Genomic DNA, 24,756 nt, shown 5'->3' on the forward strand with positions numbered 1-24,756 from the left:
AGCCTGCATCTAACCACATAGTACATAGCACATAACCACACTGGCCATACCTTGATAAACTCATAATGCTATACGGATATTGACCTTTGGACCATTTATCTCAAGGCTGAAAGAAGTGGGTTTTTTTTTTCAGGAGAAACTTGAGATTTCGTAATGTAAAAGCAGGGGGAGCTGTATCTCAAAAGCAGGACATGTTATTACCCTGGGCTACATGCTGTACACTGGCAACAAAGCCTGAGTAAATATCACCAGCTGCAAGAATATTCCATTTGAAGCGGCTTCAAGTGTCGTTTATCTATAAAATGACATTCCGAGACATTTGCAGATGGTTTTCACTTTCTAGTTTTTTGTGGTTTTTAATATATTTGGATTTCTGTTTAGTAGCTCTCCAGTGTGAAATTTTAGCAGCTATGTGATTGCTATGGTCCAGTTTACCCTAGCAACCAGGACATGTTTTGAAAGAGAGACTGGAAGATAAATAGGAGAGGGCCTTAACAGAATCCGTAGTAATAAAAAGTAACAATAAAATTGTAGCCTCGAAGAAACTATAAAAAAAATAAAAATTGAAGGCCAATTGATAGGTTGCTAATAACAGGAGATTCTGTAACATGCCAGAAGGTAATGTTGTTTAATGAGCTGCGGAATTGTGCCATGTAACATAGGGCTGTGACACAGCAAAACCCTGGCCAGAGCTAAAAGTTTACTCTTAGTACCTTATAGAATGACCTATTCCTAGCAAGTTTGTTTTCATTATCTAATTTTTAGTTATAGTTTTTGAATTATTTACTACCTTCTTCTGCCTCTTTCCAGCTTTCAAATGGGGGTCACTGACCCCAGAAACCAAAAACTATTGCTCTCTGAGGCTACAATTTTATTGTTTTTGTTACTTTTTATTAGGGATGCAACAAATACCAAACTGAATCCAAATCCTAATTAGCATATACTAATTAGGCTTTGGAAGGGTTGAAAACGTTTCAGGATTCAGTTAGGCCAGGACCATGGATTCATCCGAGTCCGAATACTGCAGAAAAACGCAGAATCTTGGCTGAATACTGAACCGAATCCTGGATTCAGTGCATCTCTACTTTTTATTACTTATCTTTCTAATCAGGCCCTCTACTATTCACATTCCTATCTCTTGTTCAAGCTATTGCCTGGTTGCTAGGGTAAATAAAACCCTAGCAACAGGTAGCTGCAAAAATACCACTGAAGCATACTTACTGAAGAAAAAGCTAAATAAATGAAAAACCATAAAAAGACTAATTGCAAATTTCTCAGAATGTCGATGTCTAAATCACAATCCCTTTAGGCAGAAGGCAATTGTTTATTACCTTTAACAAAGGGAGGCACATTTTGTGAGATACTGTGTATTTTAGATGACGTACAATGCTCTTTGCTCTGCTACCTCTCCAGTTAAAATACAGCTGACCATACATGGGCCGATACAAGGTTCTGACTCCAGACTAAGCCAGAAGCTTATTTGCCTGTGTATGGGGCCTTCCTGACCTATACCTGGCTTGTTAGAAAATCCTTTTGGATACAGATTACTTGGCACGTTGATGCAGTCCTTTCTGGTGGCTTTTTATCAGCCTGCAGAATGCCTATTGGCCAACATCATAATTTAGTCTGTTATTGCCTAGCCAAGGCTGCTAAATAGTTCAACAGGAGAAAATATTATAAGGGACTAGTCCAAAAAAGAGATCAAAATCCCATATATTTCTTTTTCTAGGTAAAGGCTAATGGACTAGTGTCACCCTGGGTGTGTTCCCAAAGTAAATGGAGATGTACAACTAGGAGATTTTCATGTCACAGGCTACATTAACATAATAAATTGAGAGCCATTTGAACCTCTGAAGGCCTAATCTTCTATATTGAAGTGATGAGCTGAAGGCCCTAGTAGGAGCGGGGAGATAAAAGGAGAGAAGCCATAAGAAAAGTATTAGTCATATGTTAGTGAGCTTACACTGCGATGATATCATGTGGCCCAGGCCTCCGAGCAACATGGAAAGTGATGGGGGAGTCTGTAAATGATTTCCCAGGTCCCATGGTACCGCTCTTGCATTCCTGACCTTGCGCCGCATAATCGCTCAGTGCCGAGGGACACAACTCCAACACCACCACCAAATTTCATGCCTTCACCTTGATAAGTGTGGGCTTTCTTTTGCTTTTTACATTTAGCGAGGTTGCCTGTAGATTGAAACCATGTGCAGTGTATAACTCGCAGGTCTGATAACAATAGTGCGCTAGCGAGTGAAATATTATCCTTCACCTTGCTCAGATATGTCAGAAGCATAAAGAAATTTTCCCACTGGGCTGTTTATTTTAATTTCACAGAGTTAGAGAACATTGCGCAGTGAGCCTCATAAAAAGGTGATCTGGCAGAATGGGATCTCCCCCAGTTTTACCCTGCTGACACCCCTTGGAGGCTTAATTGTAATTGGACGTGAATCAGTCAGCCAATCACTTCCCTGATGTAGCAGATACGGCTGAAGTCACTATAAAGGGAAGTTCCAATGAGCAGCGTCTCTGGTGACTTGGTGTGTCTGGTAGCAGAGCTAGGGTCCTAGGTTTGATTCCAGACAACACCCCTTAGGGCCGTGACAGACAGGGAGATTAGTCGTCCGCAACAAATCTCCCTTGTCATGGACGACCAATCTCTCCGAAATGCCATCCCACCGGCTAGAATGTAAATCGCCAGTGGGATGGCATACGCAGTGCAGCGATTTGCCGAAATCGCGGAAGTTGCCTTGAGAGGCGATTTCCATTCTACCCGGTGGGATGGCATTGCGGGGAGATTAGTCGTCCGCAGCAATGAAGATTTGTCGCGTAAAATTGACAATGCTGATCATTTACTGATAATTGTCTCTTCATGTGTTTTAGCAGAGGCAATTCTTAGTATTGTCTATAGCAAGGTATTTTCTGGAGTTTAGTAGCCCTGAAAAAGTAGCTGCTACTAGTAGCTCAGTGTGTCTTCACTCTTAGGGCTCTGGCACACAGGGAGATTAGTTGCCCGCGGCAAAACTCCCTGTTCGCGGGCGACTAATCTCCCCGAGTTGCCTACCCCTGCCATCCCACCGGCGAACATGTAAGTCGCCGGCGGGATGGCAGACGCGGCGGGGCGATTTCAGGAAATCGCCGAAAAAGACTCGCAAGTCTTTTTCGGCGATTTGGTTAGAGGGTAAAGCAGAACGTCCTGCCTTCATCTACTTGCCATTGAATGCCATTTTAACGGTTAGTGGCTAATGTTCTTTAGGGATATAGTCATTTGCTTCCAGAGATAATGTAAAGTAATATATTACAGCATTGGCATCTTGGCACAGGGTGGATTTCTGTGCAAAAGTTGCTCAGGGAACATGGGGAGAATTAGAGCAAATTGTCCATTTTCTGCCGGCGGAGAATACGCCATGTGTGATATTTCATATAATCTCTATTGTTCACTGTTAGATCAATAGGGCTTAGAGAATCAATTAGTGTTTCAGTAGGAAGTATGTTCCCTTTATTTTCCCTTGTGCCTCCCTGTGCGCTTCTCCCGTAGCTCCTGGGCTAGGGATTGAGAGTCTCAGAAGGAAGCGCCATGTTTGCTGGGGAACATGGAAACTGAGGGGCAGAAGGGTGGGGCAGGTGTGAGGTCCAAAGAAAATAATGTGATACTTTCCCCTTCTGTTCTTTGTTTTTAAACTGATGGCCACTCCCAGCGAGTGCATTAGGTTAATAGCCAGGCTATTGGACTGCTGGCAGTTTGTCCAGTAAGGAATGAGCCGGAGAATTTAGTATTGCAAATTCTGTGTTTTTAACTTATGACCTTGACTGCCGAGATTTATGCTTTTTAAAGATAACATTTTCTAAAAGGGAAGTAACTGGCTGGTTTATTAACCCTTGATTACCCTGTTGTAATGAGCTTTTTATAACACGTCATTTAGGGCAAATACACATTGAGCTACTTAGTAGCAGCTACTTGTCATGGCTACTAAACTCCAGAAAATCCCCTGCCATAGATAATACTGATAATTGCCTCTGCTAAAATACTCATAGAGACAGTTATCAGTACATGATCAGCATTATCTATTTTAGTAGCCATTACAAGTAGCTGCTACTAGTAGCCCTGCGTGTCTTCACCTTTAGGGCTCTGGCACACGGGGAGATTAGTCGGCCGCGACAAATCTCCCTGTTCGCGGGTGACTAATCTCCCCGAGTTGCCATCAGTTGCCACCCGACCGGTGAAAATGTAAGTCGCCGGTGGGATGGCACACGCGGCGGCGCGATTTCGGCAAAATGCCGAAAATGCCTCGCAAGGCAACTTCGGCTAATCTCCTCGTGTGCCAGAGCCCTTAGGGTTTTGGCACACGGGGAGACTAGTTGCCCGCGACAAGGGAGATTTGTTGTGGGGCGACTAATCTCCCCGTATGCCAGAGCCCTTAGGGCAGTGGCACATGGGGAGATTAGTTGCCCCACAACAAATCTTTGTTGCCGCGGACGACTAATCTCCCTGCAATGCACTTCCACCGGCAAGAATGTAAATCGCCAGTGGGATGGCATATGCGTCGTTGCAATTTCCGGAAGTCGCCCGAAGTTTCCTTGAGAGGAAACTTCAGGAAACCAAAGCAACGTTTGTGCCATCCCAGTGGCGATTTACATTCTTGCCGGTGGGATGGCATTTTAAGGAAATTAGTTGCTGGGCGGGAAGATTTATCGTGGGCGATGAATCTCCCTATGTGCCAGGAGGAGTTTATTATTCAGTTGTACTGGGGGCTCAGTAGATAGTACTGTTTGCTTTGCAGCACTGGGGCCCTGTACACTATCTACAGGGAGTTTGTATTCTCTGCTCTTATCTACATGGGCTTTGTCCGGGTACTCGTGCTCCCTCCCACCCTGCAAAGACATAAAGGCAGGTTGATTGGCTAATGATGACATTGACCTTGGGTGTGAGAATGCAGTAAGGAACTTAGATTAAAACTCCACCAGGGCAGGGCCAGATTGCAATTGAAGAACAATCCCTGTAAAGTAATAAACTGATCCAAATTGGAAGCCAGCGTGACATTTTCAGTGATTTAAAACCACCTCCTCCTCCCGCTATTGCTGAACACTCTTCAACTCTTGTTTATATTTTGGAACATAATGGGAGTTGTAGTCGAGCCTTAAGTGCAGTTGTCCAAATATGTTAAACAGAATTGAATTGCTTACAAAAAAATCAAAATTGACTCCAAAAAAAGGAAAAGATTAACTGAGACGTCCTAAAATTATGTAGAATAGGACGGGACAAAAGTTTTTCATTGGGCACCGTTGCCCTGAGCAAAAGCTGTATTTAGGGCTAAATGTCAGATAGGGTAGAATTCCTATTGTTTCTACCTCCATATCTGACGATTCAGCCCTGAACATCAGTGAGGGGACAAACGAGCTTTCCTGCGACCAATGTCAATTGTTATGTGTATAGCCACCTTTACACCAGTGGTTATAAAGGTATGGAGTAGGGAGAAAAAATGGGGTCCCTGTACCATGTGGAGTAGGTCTCCTAACCCCCTTTAATAAAGTCCAAGTCCTGCTGCAATAGACAATAGTAATAATTGTAACCAGATAAGTAGTAAATAGACAATAGTAAAATAAGAACTAAAGCCAATTCTAAACCACTTTGTTGGGAATATGGGTATATTTTTTCTCCTTGTGTGCTTAATACATACAGTTTAGTCATCTTTACTACCGTATTCCGCCTGTATATACAGTAGCGCCCTATCAAATAGAAACCTCTTGGGTATCCCAAATAATTTCATATTTTAGACTTTTCTCTGTTTTATTAACATATCCATTTAAGTTTTATACATAATAGGAGGATGCTTTTTTTGTTTGTGAGATCTCATATTTGGACTGAACAAATCCCCCTGAGTGGGTTGCTTCTGAAGTGCTCTTATGTCTATTTATGTTGCGGAGGAACCTGCTTCTTCCTCTCTGTGCTCATCTTATTATTGAGCTGTTTCCTCCATTCGTCATTCCCAGAGCTGCCAACATTCCCCAGAGATAAACAGGATGCCTTTGTGACCGCTCCCGAGCTACATTCTGGGCCCCAATGCTTTGTCTCAAGAGACATCCCCCCCCTCATTTGTCTCCTGTGATGATTTTGCAAGGATGTGTCTGGAATTCTCCTGGATTATTTTTAGCCATATTGGGTCGCTGCTTAATTTCCTTTAGCTTTTCATCGTCAAAAAAGGAATCCTTAATAGCAATTAATAATAGGTGAATGTTACCCTAATGGCAAATGAGTACCCATGTCAGTGCGCTGGTCTTTTGATTTGGATCAGGATGCCGTTCATGTGGATCAGTGTTTTTTCTGTGCAAAATAATTTTTTTTGTCTTCATCATTATCATTCAATAGAACTCATGTGTATTATAGTGACAAGAATTATTTCCCTTGTTCAAATAAATTGTATTTCTTTTCTGTCTATTTATCAAATACTGTATCCTAACCTGCAAACCAATGCCGTACCATACATTTATACAGGTATAGGACCCATTATCCAGAATGCTCGGGACCAAGGGTATTCCGGATAAGGGGTCTTTCTGTAATTTGGATCTCAATACCTTAAGTCTACTTAAAAATCAATAAACCATTAATTAAACCCAATAGGATTGTTTTGCATCCAATAAGGATTATTTATATCTTAGTTGGGATCAAGTACAGGTACTGTTTTATTTCTACATAGAAAAAGGAAATCACTTTTAACATTCTGAATTATTTGCTTATAATGGAGTCTACGGGAGACAGGCTTTCCGTAATTCGGTGCTTTCTGGATAATGGGTTTCCGGATAAGGGGTCCGATACCTGTATTGTAAATTACCATGATTGCACTTGCCCAACTAGCCCCCATAGGTAATAAAAGGCACTAAGCTTGCCCAGGAGCAGTAACCTATAGCAACCAGATGTTCACTTTTAAACAGGTGACCAGTAAATGCTACCTACTGATTGGTTTCTATGAGTTACTGAATGTAGGCAAACTTTTTGTGCCTTTTATTACATAGCCCCCAAAATGTTTTAACAGCATGCAAGTGCTGTTCCCTATGGAAAACATACGGGTGGCGCTTTTTAAAGAGCTTTATGTGCTTACGTGCATGGGCTGTAATAACAATGATGTTGACTTTTTTTATTTTGGATAAGGATTTGTTTTGTAATTTTGAGCAGCATTGAATTTTATCGATTATTGCAATATTGCATAAAGAGTACATTCTTGCAAAATCTACAGAATAGAAAAAAAGCAAGATAGGTATACAAATACACATTATTATTATTATTTATAATTATTTGTAAAGTGCCAACATATTCTGCGGGGCTGTACAATAGACAGGTGTATACATTGAACAATTTTAGTGTAGCCCTGTCTGTAAAATATAAGGATATTAGAAGTCACCAAGGAGTTACTGTATATGACCATATAAAGGCATGAGGCTGAAGGGCAAGTGATTTTTTTACTGGACATGAAACTCCGAGGTTACTTCTAATATCCTCATATTTTACAAGGGGTGGGGTACATTCATTTTTATAACTCATAAGTTTTAGTGACTTATGTGACACAAATCACTTAGCACCAACCATAACTGGTGACATCACTAAGCACTATTAATAATGATATCATTTACAGAATATTAATGACTCTTGTGTATTTTATATATATATAGATGACATCAATTACAAGAAGTAACTATTAGAGCAGGGATCTTCAACCTTTTAAACCCGTGAGCCACATTCAAATGGAAAAAGTTTTGGAGAGCAACACAAGCATGAAACAAAATCCTGGAGGTGCCAATAAGTGCTAGAATTGGCTATTTGATAGCCCCTATGTTGAATGAAAACCTACAGAAGGCTCTGTCTGGCAATTACACTGGGTTTTTATGCAATCAAAGCTTGCCTCCTCCTTGGGGATCACTGTATTAGAGGTAAAGAGGCCCTGCTCAATAGAACATACTCTAAATTAAACTTAAATTTAGATTTATGGTGGGTTATTTCAAGATAGTTTTTAATCATAGAGGAAAGGCCCTGACAATTTTCAGAGCAGTCTGGATAAAGGGGGTTTCTGGATAACCTGAAAATAAATATGGGTATAATATATAATAATACATGTATAAAATGATATAATAATTAATAAAATGAAAGGGACCTAACATAATGGTTACAAGAAAAATTAAGATCTTGCCCTTAGAATCCAGTGCAACAGTGGGCAATAATGATATAATAAAGTACAATGCTGGTTTGGTTTCCCAACCTGTGATCTAGGACATGGGAATAACATTTGACTTAAGAAGGGTAGCTGTACAAAACTTGTATTGAGTTCAAAATCCTTACTTGTTCATGATGTCTGTTAATTTGAAGTCATAATAGCCTCTAGCTACATTGTGTAATCACAAAGAGGTCAATGTTGGAAACTACTGCTTGGTATTTAAACACCCATTAACCACAAGACCTCGTCTAGTGTGTAAGTATGTGAGTGCCCACCCAGGGTCCTGTTCTTTGGCATTGTCTTCATGTATTAACGCTTAAATGGCTGGCGAAGCCTTGCAGTGAAACAGTGACAGTGGAGGCTGATTGGTTGGCTCAGCTGGTTTCTTACAGTAAGAGAGAGCATAGATTTTAAGAAAATAATCTTAGCAAGGGATACAGGGCCGGAGGGATGCTTTTGAATAATGAACGAGTGTGTGGTGCTCATGAGAGCATGAGCGAATGGGGTCAGAAGAGAAGGACATCTAAAGGTTTCATTTGATACAGGAGGGAAACCTAAAACCTGCATAACTACATTAGCAGATGTCTGTCTCACTGTACATTTAATCAGTTTAGCATCCTCGGGGTTATTGCATCTGGAGCTGGGACACAGCCATTGTGTTTGTCTCTGGCCCACGTATACAAATGGGGAATTCATTGTTCTGGCCCAGATTGCTGATCACGCATAGAAAAGGGTTTTCTAAAACTGTATATCATTTTACAAATATGTATAAGCAAAGGTTAAAAGAAATGGACATTGGACTATGTTTGTAGGACTGTGGTGCCAGGTGTTTTGATCAAGCCATGGATACAGGGTTACGGGTTTCTGTCTCTCAATGGGCACCCATCTGATCTGAGTATTTAGCCCTGTGCTTCGGAAATTTTAAGGGAACTATGCCCCTTTTAAACTCAAGATATTGGAAGGTATGTAGATGTGTTTTTTTTTTTTGGCAACTTATGGACTAATGGCAGTCCCAAAGGATTCTCTCAGTAGGTAGGCCAAAAGTTGCTTTAGAACCAGTTATGGGCGTTGTTTTATTTCTAGTTTCTGCTGCAGTGATACATTTCATTAAATAAAAGGGAAGACCCAACGTAAACCGCATGAAACACAATTTTGGGTTCCTATAGGTTAAGAATCCCTGATATAGAGGTTGTAGGTTGTTTTTGTTGATGACACAAAGAGGGTTTTTATCAGGCTAAACTGGAGACTCTACAAAGACTTGGTGAAGACCAAGGTTTCTGACTCTGTTTGGCGGCCTGTTGGGATTGTGCACCCACTTCCATGCTTCATAAATTGTTCAGGATCATGGAAGCTCCTAATAGCTAAAGACTGCATCGAACTTTATATACAGGCTGTGGCTAACAACTGCAGGGGCTGCCTATGCAATTTAGATGTTGGACAATAGGAACAACTGCTTTGGTGTGCAAACATCTGCTTCTTTGCCAGTCTTGTCAAGGATCTGTATTATATAGTATGTTGTTGGTTGGATACTGGCCTTTGCTTAACATTGTATTGATATGCATACACCTGACCGTGGCTATAATATTACTTTATTCTACAGCTGGCCTTTCTTTGCAGTTGAAATGCTATACAGTTGTTTTAACCTGATATCGCCCCATGGGTAACATGACTCCCAGCATGCCTTATAAAGTAGTAATCATTCCTGCAAGCACCTAATCTCTCCCATGTTGTTGGGAAAGAACAGTGGGGCTTAAAGACACCAATATTAAAAGAAACTGTCCTTAAACTTTTACCTTTTCAGTTATAGCAGCCTGGGCAAACATCATCTGCAGGCATTAGCCAGGAACAGCTATTACAGAGACATAGCCCTTTGCCCTTAGGCATTGTCTTGGTGAGTCTGATCTCTTCTATTCATGTATATTCGGCCATATAACAAGAAATGTTTGTAATTTAGTAAAAACTTTTTTTTTTTTTTTTTGTTAAAACTGTAATCTTTTTTGTTCATGTTATTATTGCGAGGGCGTGTAACCATGAGCCTGTGGGAAGAAGACAGGAGGTTTTTGCATTCCTGAGGTCATCAATTTTAAATTAGTTGAGGCCACATCGTTTGCTGCTTGAAACAAGTGATGTATTCAGTGCTCGCTAATAGCAAGAAGATGTAGCTTCAGGGATCTTTGCACATGAAACCCTTGTGACTCAGTCTGACATACCAGTATTAATAAAATAAGTAGTAAATGTCATTTGGTCAGTGTCAAAAGTTTTTCTTTTCTCTTGGCATGCCAGGAAAAAGGGAAACTGGACTTTGAGAAGGAACAGGGAACAATAGCGTTGCATTTTACACAGAATTGTCACTTCTGTATATTCAACATAATATCATTATAGTTATATGGTCTAAAATATGTATTTTAAAGCACCAACATATTCCACAGAGTTGAACTATGGAAAGGGTTATCATGCAAATTACATATAAATACTGACACTAGGGCTTGGTATATAGGCTATACACAATATGGGCAAACACATCCAGACACCTGCCTGGCCGGCATCTCACTCCTAAACCAAGGGAATTAATATGAAGTCAGCATTCCTTTGCTGCTAGAACGATCTCTGCTCTTCCAGGAAGGCTTTCCACTTAATATTGGTGGTGAGTTTCTGGGTTGGGTCAGGGCTCTGTACTGGGCAGTCTAGTACTTCCACTTTGATTTTTTTCTGAAACAGGAAAGCGCCTTTCCTAACAAACCAAGAATCATGGAAATGCCAAGGATGTCATTGCACACTGTGGCCTAAATGTTTGCTTTCAGTTGAACCAGGGGGCTAAAGTATAGAAAAATCGCCAGGCCGTTATTCCTCCTACTCTAACTTGTAGGCATTATGCATTTAGACAGGTAATGTTGTCTTGGCATCTGCCAAAGTGCACTTTTAAGTCTAAAGGTGGCCATACACGCACCGATAATATCGTTTCGTACGATATTCGGTGCGTGTATGGTATGTCGGCGAGTCGACCGATATCGCAGAAAGCTGCTGATATCGGCCGACTCGCCGATCGGACCAGTTTGAAAATTTTGATCGGGTGCCATAGAAGGCGCCTGACCAAAATCTCCCTTCAGCGCTGAATCGGCAGAAGGAGGTAGAAATCCTATTGTTTCTACCTCCTTACCTGCCGATTCAGCCCTGAATGGTGTGTGGCGGATCTGACGATGTTTCGTGCAACCGATGGTCGCACGAAACATCGTCAGATCGCCACGTGTATGGCCAGCTTAACTTCCAGATGGTGAAATGCCATTTATCATTTCAGGGAACCCATTTCCACTGGCCCATAGTCCTTTAGCTATGCCTTTTTTTTCACCACCCAGCCTAAACTTGGCATTGCATAGGGTGATATTAGGTTTGTTTACTTCTGATTACCCTGAAAAAACCCTTCACTGCCTACAAATAGTACTTGTGCTGAAATGGTTTGGCATCAGCAGTGAGTGTTCCAATGAACACAGTGCGTCTAGATACTCGTGGCTATATAGTGTATACATATAGGGACCACATAATCATCATGCATACTATAGAGCTTCAGGCAAACCAGACAGCCTTTACTACTCATATCCTAGTCAGTCTATTCTGAAGGAGCAGAAATCAGTGTTTACTTCTCATATACGGAATGACTGACCTGATTATAATCTAACCAAGCTGCATAAATCTCACATTTGCAAATTGAGGGCAAAAACCCCTTTGCAACTCTGTATGACAGTGATCCCCAACCAGTGGCTCACCACCCCCTAGGATGTTGCTCCCAGTGGCCTCAAAGTAGATGCCCATTTTTAAATCTCTGGCTTGGAGGCAAGTGCTAAAACCATATAGACACAGCTTTACTCCAGGCAGAGCCTCCTGCAGGCTAGCAGTCCATACGGGGCTACCAAATAGCCAATCAATCAGTCTTTATTTGGCACCCCCAAAGAACCTTTTCCATGCTTGTGTGGCTCCCCAACACTTTTTACATCTGAGTGTGGCTCACAAGTAAAAAAAAAGGTTGGGGATCCCTGCTGTATGATACTGTTAATGCATCGCTTGACCTTAACTTAAGTGTGCCAAAGCTGGAACATCTCAAACTAAAAGACTTGAGAAAGAATGTCAGCTGAAATGAAAGACCCTGGAGGACTGGTATTTCAAATTAAATTGCATTCACATTAAATATAACCTTGTGTATATAAAAACCCTGCTAAGTGAATGGGCACACTGTTTGTGAACTCTTCCCCTCTGTCATACACCGGTTACACATCATAGAGCACTGATGCTGTTTTACTGCCACAGCTGCTCTTTGTGCTCCCAGGGAAGATAAGGAGATGTACGTGCTTAATGCCAACTATTTCATTATGAACCCACTGTGACTTATTGCATTGTTACATGTGTCACATCAAACAGGCCTGTAAACTCCTTGTTTGATACTTTCCTATGGAAATTATCTGATCATATGGCATTTTTACAAAAGTCTTGCTTAAGTTCAAGAAAGCATTGTATTTTTTTTTTATCATTTAGTAAATTGAGGGACTGTGAGGACCAAACCTGCCAAAGCCAAAGGCATTGTTAGGGCACACAGTGCAGTTAGGAGTGTCTTGCTATGTTACAACCCTTAGCAGAGACAAGACTTGCTGATAATTGGTGGATACCAAGCAGGCACTATGAAAATTTCCATTACACGTTGGCCCCCACCAGCCCAATAAATATTGACTGTCTATGGCATGTTACAGCAGCCCCTCAGAATCCGCGGATTGCCAGTCCAGACCTGCCTCCCAGCAAGCTTTCTTGTCACTGTTTCCCTGACCATAAAGTTGACAACTTTATGGTCATTGTGGTTTGCTTGTTTCTAGCATTAATTTGCTTGCCCACCTTAGTTCTTGCCACCTTAGAACTAGTTAAAAAGCTAATTAGGAAGAACCTTTCCTGTATATTTTTTTTAAATAGAAATAATGGAGATCCCTTGTTTCTTGAGTTTTGTCCACACAGTCCTGGATCTGCTAGACTCCTCCTTTATTTAATGGTATTGTTTTTTTCTCTTCGAGCTTATAAGGTCATTTAGAGACTGAAGATAAATTGTAATGTATACTATACCTTAATTAGAAGCATTTCCTTGCATACTAATTTATTAATGCCCTTGTGAAGTTGTATCCAGTCATTTAGACCTGTGTTTCCATGTGGTCCTTGCTGTGATAAAGCCACTTCCACTTTGTGCATAATGAAACCTGTCTCATTTTGGGATGCTTTGTAGTTGCATGGAGGTGGTGCCAAGACACCTGAGAAGCAATGGTTTACAACGTGGCATGTTTCCAAATTAGTTTAAAATAGGATGCCAAATCTCCCCAAATTGCCCCATGTTATTGCCTCAAACTTATTACACACAAAAACCACCATATACAAAAAAACTACTAAAAAACACCAGCATACAAGAAAGCTGCAGACACTTTTTGGCAAGTGAAAGTGTTTTATTTAGGTTAAGGTGGCCATACACAGGCAGATTTCAGCTGCCGATTCCAGTTCTTCCAGCTCTTTCGGCAGCTTATCTGCCCATGGATGCTCAAAGCCCACTGAGCATGTGCAGTGTCACTGACACTTCTAACAGAATTGATAATGGTCAACCCATGCGATAACTTTGAGGGCCTTGTTCATTACCGTTATAGAGATGCTGAACCTTTAGGTTGGTACGGTACGAAAAATTTGACATTTGTAACTATTTATTTTTATGGTTTAGTTCTCCTTTAACTGCGCTTAGAACTGATCCAGACCTCTGTCTGTTCTGTCAGTTCAGTGCAAAAAATAAGCTAATGTTGATCTATGTTACTCTGCATTTGATAGATTTTTTTTTTTTTTTTTTTTTACAGTTTACAGGCTTAAATAAAACAACTTGCAGAGCATTTAGTAATTTACTGGGAGCTGCCGTTCAGATGAACATGTACACCAGCTGTGCTGTTATGCGCCCTGTCTTATAGCAGCACATAGAGTTATTTTAGGGATTTCAGCACTACTTTAAACGTTCTTGGTTAGCTGGTGTGTCGGTTCATAACTGTTTTTTCACAGATGGTATTTCCTTTCCTGAAGCCCCCAGTGCATACGCTGCTGCAGGTGTGGAAGCGGGTGTGAAAAACAAATACAGAACATCAGTCAGTTTCACATATGTCTCTGTATTCCTCTGGCAGTGTAAAGCAACACAGTTACAATTCATCCAAAAATCTCCTTAGCCCATTTAGTGCTGGATATGCAGGGGAAGTCCATACCCAAAGGGCTGAGAAATATTTCAACTGTTTTCCATATGTTCAGACTTTATTTCCACAGCATACATACTCATGGGGGGTATTTGGGACATGTTGCAGAATAGTTTATACAATTTTAGGACTGGGGAATCTGCTAGGAAAGTACAGTCTCTCATGGCAGTGACCACATGGGTTAGAAGGCATCAGCCAATAGAATTTCCTACCATTCAGTCTGGCCTTGTACTGAGACTGCTTTCTGCTGGGGCCACACTCTAGGATACATTTATGATAGCAGGGTGTAGAGCAGTGATCCCCAACCAGTGGCTCGGGGGCAACATGTTGCTCCCCAACCCCTTGGATGTTGCCCCCAGTGGCCTCACAGCAGGTGCTCATTTTTAAATTTCTGGCTTGGAGGCAAGTGTTTGTTGCATAAAACCCAGTGTAAAGCCAAACAGAGCCCTCTATAGGCTGCCAGACCACATAGGGGCTACTAGATAGCCAATTATTGCTCTTATTGCCACCCCCAGGAAGCTTTTTCATCCTTGTGTTGCTCCACTTTTTCCATTTGAATATTGCTCAGGGGTATAAGGTTTGGGGATCCCTGGTGTAGAGAAAGGCTTACAGTTGGGTGCAGAAATCCATCAATTGCTTTTCATAAAGCACTTAGTCTATATACACTGTTTGATGCCACTTGCAACCACTTTATTGTATTGGGTGCATGTTTCAGGGTGCAGGGCAGCAAGGGAGCCATTTTAGTATGTTTTAGAATGGCCAGTTCTAAGCAACTTTTCAATTGGTCTTCATTATTTATATATTATAGTTTTTAAATTATTTGCCTTTTGAGTCTTTCCAACTTTCAAATGGGTGTCACTGACCCCAGCAACCAAAATACTATTGCTCTGTAAGGCTACAGTTTTACTGTTGGTATTACTTTTTATTATTATTTTTTATTATTATTATTATTATTCAGGTCCTCTCCTGTTTACATACCACTCTTTCATTCAAACCACTGCTAGGTTGCTAAGGTAATTTGAACCAAATAACTGCTGAAATTCCAAACTGGGGAGCTGCTGAAAGTTTACCGGTGTGGAATATTTTTGGGAAATGAACATTGCACTATCCCTCAGAATACCTAAGGAGTAGCAGTTATGACTTTTTTTGGTACAGGTATGGGATCCATAATCCGGAAACTAATTATCCCAAAAGCTCTAAATTACTGGAAGATCACCCATAGACATTTTAATAAACCAGTACCTTGTACTTGGTGGTTACTTAGCTGCATGAATCAATATTGGTGGCAAAACAATCCTTTTGGGTTTATTTCATGTTGAACTGTTTTTGAGCAGATTTAAGGTATGGGGATCCAAATTACAGAACGATCTCTTATAGGGAAACCCCCAGACTTGATCATTGTGGATAAAAGGTCCCATACCTGTACAACAATACCTTTGACTTACTTATTTAGCTCTCATTTTAGGGAGGGAGCTGCCACCATAGAAACCTTGTTCTGTTTGCAAAGGGTGGGGCGGTTGGTCCTTGTGGGTGAGTGTTTAGAATAAAGCTGATTAGACACAGAAAGGCAGCTGTATTATTGTGCATTACACCCAGGCTTTCCCACTTGTTGTGTACAAGCTTGTAATGTTGTCCTTTGTGTGATGGGTGATCTAAGGCATTTCTGTGGCTTGGAATAGTATTTGGACAAACCTTTGCATAAATAATGTGGTCAGTTGGTAAATACAATCCACAAAATATTGTAATGGAATATATTTTCATGTCGGTGCTTGTATACAAAGATGTGTTGGTTGTTGGTGATTCTCACACCACCACTTATATAACTCTCATCATGAATGACGATCCTTCTGTCACTGCCACAAGTGCTTTGGGCAAAGCTTTTCCAATATGCCTCTTGGGCAGAGCTGTGCAAACGGAGACCCATGGATAAGTTTGTTTGACAATGTTTTAATATTATCAGGCGGATGATATGTTCTGAGACAAAATGCAATTGGTCTTAATTTGTTATTATGTATGTTTTTTGAATTATTTAGCTTTTTGTTCAGCAACTCTCTAATTTCAGCAGTTATGTGGTTGCTAGAGTCCCATTTACTCTAGCAGCCAGGCAGTGGTGTGAATGAGAAATTGGAAGATGGAACTAATTAAAAAGTTACTAAAAATTGCCCAATTCACCAACATACTAAAAGGTAAAACTACATAATATTCATTCAGGCATGACTGCCATATACTGGGGGTGGCTTTGAGAGTTTGTCCCCTGCCCAATGAGCCTGCCATCACCCGGACAGCAACAATATCCAAATTGCCTTAAACATGAAATAAACCCAATAGGATTTTTTTGCCACCAATATGGATTAATGCACCTTAAGTACAAGTACAAGCTAAAGTTTTATTATAAGTAAAAGGAAATCTTTTTTTTTTTTTTTTAATTATTTCATTAAAGTGGACTCTATGGGAGATGGCCTTCCTGTGGTTCAGAGCTTTCTGAATATCGGGTTTCTGTATAAAGGATCCCATATTTTTGATTACAGATGGCTGCCCCCGGTACCCTGCATCTCCTTAAAGCAAAACATTGGTTTACTGGGTGATACTTTGCTCTACACCTGTAAACCAAAAAAAAAAAAATCAATCGATTTAAGTGAAGGTACGAAGAGAAAAACGGCGCTCTCCTTTCCATTTGATGGTAATCTGAGACTTTTCTGTTACATGAGGCCCTTAAACAAAAGCTTGTAATTCCAGCAGAGCTTTGTTCAGGAGCATACCATGTGTGGCTGCCTGGGCAGTGCCACTCCAAGCTGCCCGACTCTCCTGTGCTTCAGGCTGCTTTTTGCTAAGAGTTCTAGCAGCCGAATGCCTTCCCACAATTCTGACCTCACGCTTGGCATTTTTGTAATTTGCTACTCCTTGGTTCTGCCTCCTACCCTCTCCTGTGCATTGTGGTACGGCCTCCGCTTCCTTTACAATGTCTTATGCTAATAGCGTGACATCAGCACTAAATACAGCCAGTGGCTACTGATTCAGTTACACAGCAGCAGCGAGGGTGCAGGAGGTGTGTTTGTTCCTGGAGTAATTGTGTACTCACACACACTCTCACACACATACACAGCAGGCTGAAATGATGTGCCGCTTTCTCTCCCCATTGTGCTCTGTGTAGTTCAGCTTGGAGACCCCCCCCCTACACACCCCCATCTGGAAATGATTCCAAGCCCAGCCAGAAGGGTTTATGGTTGAATCCAGTGCTTACGGCTTGCTATAATCGTGTCTGTGGCTTGGGAAGTGCGGCTGTGTTTACCCTGACAGGGTTGGCTTTGCGCTGCCACCGGTAACACCAGCCACTTTGGTGCCCCCAGAACTGGAACTGCCTGGATGAATTTTGGAATTTGCATGAATTCTACAGAGTCGGAGGTTAGCATCATCATTCATTTATTTGTCCATGGAATTACAAAGAGCCTCTAGCATACCAGGGCCATTGTCCCCAGGATACACTGCCCAAGTGCCCTACAATTACAACCAACTGGAGGGAAGGTTTAAACAGTTACAAGGTAAGTTGGACATTTGTTGTCCTGGCAGGCGCCGTTGCTATGATATGCACTCGGAAATCCGATCCTGACTTAGCTGCTGCCTTGTGAATTATGTAAGGAGGGACCTCTAGGTATAAGCAGAATTTTCCTCCTGAATTCACAGCATAATTTTAGTACATGGAGAGAAGGGAAGCATTTGGGGGGATTTCAGCTATTAGCATGGAGTAGCTTGAGGTCTGTCAGTTGCTTGCTCACGCCCCATGTTGAGGAATGGGTGACCCAAGCTATTTAGAACAATAGGTAGGGAAGGAGTGGTCTTTTGTGTGCAAAGAGAGGCTAACAGACAGCATGCCAGATTGCTGGCCCCACAGGGAGGCCATTGTCACTAAAGCCATTCTGCTCTGCACATGCCGTGACAGTTGCTATGTTAGTGGCTTGCCCACGTCAAGCATCTGCAGAAATGTAATATATTACAATATATATGGACAAAACATGCAAAAGCACCTACCAGGGGCCTCACGTTCTATTGTGTTTGAATACTTTAAAGACTCCCACTGCTCCACCATTGGAACTCTGTTAGATGATATATACATGCACGCAGGGTCCTTCACTTGGGTTGTGTGTGGCTGCATGGCTGCCAGCTCTGCCCAGGGGTATAATTCTGGCCATTAGCTGTATGTGCCCAGTATGTAGCCCTCCAGCTAGAACTGCACAAGCTTTCTTAGATGTCCATATTGTTTAGTGCATGTTGAGAGGAAGGGGGACACTAGGTTGTAGGCTTGTAGTCTGACATATGGAGGGTGGCAGGTTAGACATTATTACCTTATACGCTTCATTACTTCTCATTAATTCCCTTACTTAACGAGTGTTATTAGGTAATCAGGTGTCGAACAATAGATGAGTAAGGCAATGTAAAGTCACTTTTGTCTTACAAATGTGTTCCACTTAAGGGGATGTTAGATGGCTTGCACACAAGCTGAGAGGCTGTCCATAGATAAGGAAAGATGGGCAATACACCACAATGAGACTCACAACCAGGGCTAAGTGTGTGTGTGTGTGGGGTACAATAGGATCTATAACTCTCACCAGCACATCCTGGCCCTTAAACTAATATTTTTCACTTGAGGGATCAGCACCCTCCAAAGTAACTCCAAATTTGCGCTGGCACAACAGGGCTGTTTCAGCAGGATATACCTGCAATAGCCGCGTTGTGCCAGTATTTTTGCAAATTGGGGGGTACAATAGTGCAAAGCATCTAACACCTGGTTCCTGTTCTATTTCTCGCTTAAAAGATAAAGGGACAAAGTTCAACTCTTGGTGATTAGTGCCACAATGCTGGGTGGATCATCACATAATATATTTTATGGCAGGGATCATTGCTGTCTCAGGTTTGCAAAACCCACCTGAGGGGATGGTGAAGCTTGTAGTTTGTAAGTTCTAAATTGCATAAAGCGTGCTATTCAACACTCAAAGCTGTTGCAACATTTACATGTGTGTAGAAATATAGCAAATTACTGTGGCGCTTGAGTGAGTTGGTAGAGAACTGGAGGGAGCAGTTTCCCTTTACACCCATCCCTTGCGCATCAGTAGGCTGCTGCCTCTCATAGCAATACTCTGCAGGAAGTTTAGAGGCCAAGTACCACAGAGCTCAAGATAAAGTTGCTTGCATGTGAGAGGCCACATCTTCTGGTTTTTTAGAGAGGGAAAGTGACTGCACTAACTAAATTTAAATGTGTGCTGTTTTCTTTTTCTTTTGCGCTTATTCCTGCTGAATTGTTGAGGAGCTATTTAAAAACTCCCCCCCCCCCACACACACACACACAAATGTATGTATGTTTGTATATCTTTATTTATACATACATACAAATGCCTAATTTTCACTTGTACAAACTCCTAAAATTCTTGTCTTGACTTACTATGGATATTTAAAGGCTTGTGCTTTGGACATGTAAATAGGGGCAGCAAACTCCCTAAGTGTCCTTAAGGTTAAGAACGCGGAACTAAAAGTTAAGGCAACCAGATGACCACAATTTTACAAGTTTTTAAAAGTGTTTAAAAATAGTCTGCAATAAAACACTGAGTACTTAGCAGCCCACATTTTCACCAAGATAAAAAAACTGTGTCTCCTTTTCTGTTCTCTGGTTCTGACTCAGTGAAACAATGTAGCTAGTGTATAAGGAGTCAGAAGTAAAGGGGATATACCGTAGATACTTCTTCAGTAGAAATTAGAAGTAACACCAAAAAAAGTATTAATTATTGAATATTGGAAAGTTGCCGAGAATGACATATCATTATGCAAGCAGCTGAGCAAACCTTGCCTTCTAATAACATATGGAAGCTTTTGGGTGTACATTTGGGTTACTGTACCTTTAGCCTGACCCGACATAGTTGTTCTTAGAACTGCTCATTATTGCTTCATTTTATTCACAAGAGGAGGAAGCTTGGCCCCTTTCCTGTTTGAGGCCAGTGAATCAGTTTTCAGCAAGCCACAGGCCCTATTATGAGGATGAATATTCAGCCTGACACGCTGCAGACTAAAATGCAGCCTGAGCAGGTGGGACGGTGCTTGTGCATTCTCTGTCAGCATCCGCCTTAAAGCCACAGAAGCAAGCCAAGCATTTAATGGCAAATTTGTGCAAAGCCGCTAGCTATTCTGAGCACAGGGGCTGCAACATAAATCTCAAATGTCCCAGCGCTCATTCCAGCCACTGACTTGCCAGAAAGGCTAATGAAAAGCAGGAGAATCTATAAGAGGGCGTGGGGAGGAGTTGTTCAGCCGAACTCTCTAACAAAAGGCTGCTTATTCTCATTGCAAAACACTTTGGGGGGGGGGGGGGGGGGGGGGGGTGCAGGAAAACAGTGACTGTGATCTTGTCCAGGGAGGGGTCTCACTACAGGAAACATTCTGCCTGATCAGACTGAAGGGCCCTTGTTATCTGACATCAGAATAAAAGAATGTCATGTTAATCTGCTTTATAATGTGAGCCGTGCATGGGGGAATTTCAAGGCCAGTCATGGTCTGGGGAATGATGCATCTTTTCCACCTTTCTTTTTATTCTTGGGGTTTTTATTTCAGCTTTATGGAATGTTCCCCTGTAATGGGATGAGTTATAACAGCCTTATGTTTTGTTTGCTACATTTTCTGCAAGAAATCCATATTATGTAAACGTATATGTGTAGCAGGGTTTGGAACGTGTCTGGGACCATCCATGCAACAAATTTCCACATTGTGACCTTATGTCATTTATCTGTCTAATGTGAGGACCAGTAATGGACATTGGAAAGTCAGTCTTCTTATAGGATATACTGCAGGGTCTGTTTATTTTAAAGGAACAGTAACACCAAAAAATGAAAGTGTATAAAAATAATCAATATATTATATACTATTGCTCTGCACTGGTAAAAGTTGTGTGTTTGCTTCGTAAACACTACTACAGTTTATATAAATACCCTGCTGTGTAGCCATGGGGGCAGCCATTTAAATTGAAAAAAGGAGAAAAGGCACAGGTTACTAAGCAGATAACAGATAAGTAGCAGATTCCCATTGTATTCTACACAGTTTATCTGTTATCTTCTTATGTAACCTGTGCCTTTTCTCCTTTTTTCAATTTAAATGGCTGCCCCCATGGCTACACAACAGCTATTTCTATTAACTATAGTAGTCTTTCTAAAGCAAACACACAACTTTTACCAGTGCAGGGCAACAGTACATTATATTTTAATTATTTTAAAACATTTTTATTTTTTAGTGTTACTGTTCCTTTAAGCTTGAAAAAGCTCTAACACAGCCTTAATTCAATTTGGGGAGGTGTTAATTTGTTAGCCCCCCCTCCCAATGAATGTAATTAGCCCCCAGATGTTGTCCTTTTTGCTTGAAAACACACTGGCCCAGGGCACTTTTCTTTTAAATGCTGCCCAGCTATCTTCAGATGTTAAAATACAGCTATACTTTACAGCGTAGAGCCACTAATAAGATACATGTCTGACTGCTCTTGCCCTTAGTGTGTGTATGTATGTATGTATGTATGTATGTATGTATGTATATATATATATATATATATATATATATATATATATATGTATATATATATATATATATATATATAATATATATATATATGTCTAACCTTAGAGAACAACCACATTCACAGGTTTCCCACTGAACACAGACTTTGTTCCCTTTGTAACTGGATTCCTGCAATTCAGTCCATGACTTCCCCTGTTGATAAGGCCAAGCTATAGTTTCCAATATTTCTGGATAAGTAAACACCTGCCTTTAGCTTTGTGTGATCTTCCCTAGATCTTCAAATCTTATTTTTAGCAGCTGGGCCAGTAAGGTACCTTCCAGTTAGCAAACCTAGGCCCAGCCCTAGGGGTTCCTGCTCAGTGGGAACTATAATTGCAGTAGTCATGCCAAATGTGTATCTGGTTGACAAATGACCTCTCTTAGAAATATCAGAATTTCACAACCACTTTAAGGCACAAGGCCTGAGCCAGTTGCTCCTATAAAGGTCATGGACTTATAATATGCTCATAATTAAAGTAGGGAGTCCTTAAATTTCTGTAATATGCATCTTATAATGAGTCATAATTGGATCACTAAGCTTAATTTATAAGGATATATTTTATAGGTTATTCATGACTCTCATAGTCCAGGGCAAAAGAGGCTTTTTGGGGCAGTTTACCATTTCCTTACCATACCATATTCCCAAACAGAATTTGTGAATGTGTAACTAAAACATATTGAACCTTTGGACTCGGTTAGTGTAAAACTCCCAGCTGGAGTGGTGCAGGCCAGATATGGCTGTCTTAACATACACATAAAATGTAATCTGTGCACAAGTGCCCTTGTGAACAACTGATCTTTCACAATCCCTTACATCACAGTTTGGGTTCCAGGCACCGGAGCAGAAACTTTGCTTGGTTTAATTGCCTCTGTGTCCCTTTAAACATATTTTGGGCAGCATTTGGTTGTAGCAGCAGCATTCCTTTCAACTTAATTAAATTAGGGACTTTCAAATTCTGTCGGAATTTCCATTTTACTAAGTAACAGTATCCACCACCACTAACTTGCCTTACAGCGCCATGTATGTGGTATGCATGTCTTCAGGCAGAATTAAGTATCAGGTTGGTGGCCAGGCTCTGATGTCTGTCTGAGGACATCAGCTGATAGTGTTTAGTGTAGAAGCATTTCATGCAGACAGCATACTATGTGGATCTCTCGTGGTTTAACCTGCTATGCTTTTTCCTATCTTATTACCTTATTTCCTATCTTATAGGACTAGTACAATTATAAGAGTGGTGGCCTATAGGGACATATATACTAAATACTGCCGACTGTGATATTCATAAATAACACCAGGGCAGTGCTGGGGTAGTTGGCATACCTGACTAGGGAATATTGTTTTATTCCTGCTATGAGCTGTAAGGAATCTGACCAGGAAATATTATGGGTGCGTTACACTGAATACTTATGGGAGTCCTGCTTAGATAGTTGTTTTGTTATGTGCAAATATTTGTCCATCATATGATCTTGCATTTCCCGTCTTATGACAATTACACTGAAAACCTTGAGCATGAGTTCGGGAGGAGCACAGCCTCTTTGAAAAGCTTCTGGACTATAAGGGGGATGTAAACCCAAAACATAACATTTTACTTACAACTTAAGCTTTTTGAAAAGTAAACATAATTTCAAGCAAATTTGCAATATACATCAATTAACAAATATGCAGCCTTTTCATGATTGGCCCCCTGTTCCCCTGCTGATCTAACTGTCCTCAGCCTGCCTTTAGCCTGCATCCTCTTAATCCCACAATTCCCTGCACACGTAATGTCAATAAGGAAAGGAACATCATAGTGCAATGCATTGTGGGGTATGTAGTTCCTGCATGCTATCTGTAAGCTGTGGAGCAGTTGTTACACTTTGTAACATTAATGTTTTAGTCCCTTCTCTCTTGCAAGGATTTCAAATGATACAGAAAGAGAAGAACTGTTTTGCAGCTGGATTTCAGCATATAAAAATGGTATTTATTCTTACTTTTTGAAGTAACAGATTACAGTGATAGGTATATTAGGGGATTCTGTGTTGTGTGCTGCTCTTGAACAAATTTTGGTTCAGAAGCTGGATTTCCCCTTTAATGAAAGAAATTGTAATTCATTAGGCAAAAATTTAATTTTGAATTTACTTCCCCTTTAACCAAGAGCTTGCATCCAAGCTTCAATTGCCATTTAAATGTGATATCTTTTTAAAGGGCACCCTAAAATTATTTTTTTTTTTAAACAGCCCCCTACAGTGCTAAGCTGCCCACCCTGGGAGGGAGCTCCCGTTTCGCATGGGACGGCGACTTTTTTTATGAAAAAAAAATTAAAGATTGTGTCCCCAAACCGGTGTGGGACTCTGTTAGTCCGCACCCCTGGTGGGGTAAACCATTTTAGGGTGATAGGTGTCTTTTAAGCTCCCTTGTAGGCAGTGGGGTGGCAAAAACACGTACAGGGGGCTGTATGTGGTAGATGGTAACCGTAGCTGTACAGCAGTAGGACATCTTACCCAAACCCAGAGGAAATGATAGTTTGCCCCAGGTCTGTTTATTTTTGGGTCTGAGGGTCAAGGCTACAAAGAGACAGCTGTAGCAACCCGTTAGAAAATGTACTTGTACTATAATTCACCTTTATCTGACTGGCCCTTCACATCTGGCTGATGTTATGCAGCCCAGTATGCAATCTCCCCAATACAAATAGCAGAGTATATGAGAAGTGTGCTACCATGGACTTTACAGAATATCTGTGCTGTCA

At 41.1% G+C, this 24,756-nt stretch overlaps 1 protein-coding gene across 2 annotated transcripts in view; it reads left to right on the top strand.

Annotated features, from left to right (window-relative positions):
- The window catches only part of sptbn1 (spectrin, beta, non-erythrocytic 1), a 119,539-nt gene that overhangs the window by 32,072 nt on the left and 62,711 nt on the right, over positions 1–24,756 (top strand). Inside the window, exon 1 of one of the 2 annotated variants that reach the window (XM_031901509.1) lies at positions 17,466–17,985. The exons of the other annotated variant lie outside the window; for it this stretch is intronic. Within the exon in view, the coding sequence (XP_031757369.1) occupies positions 17,877–17,985 (109 nt within the window). The 5' untranslated portion in view covers positions 17,466–17,876. Of the gene's footprint in view, positions 1–17,465; positions 17,986–24,756 lie in introns of those variants that run through there. 2 annotated transcript variants of the gene reach the window in all.

This window comes from Xenopus tropicalis, chromosome 5, assembly GCF_000004195.4.
Source record: "Xenopus tropicalis strain Nigerian chromosome 5, UCB_Xtro_10.0, whole genome shotgun sequence".
NCBI lineage: Eukaryota > Metazoa > Chordata > Amphibia > Anura > Pipidae > Xenopus > Xenopus tropicalis.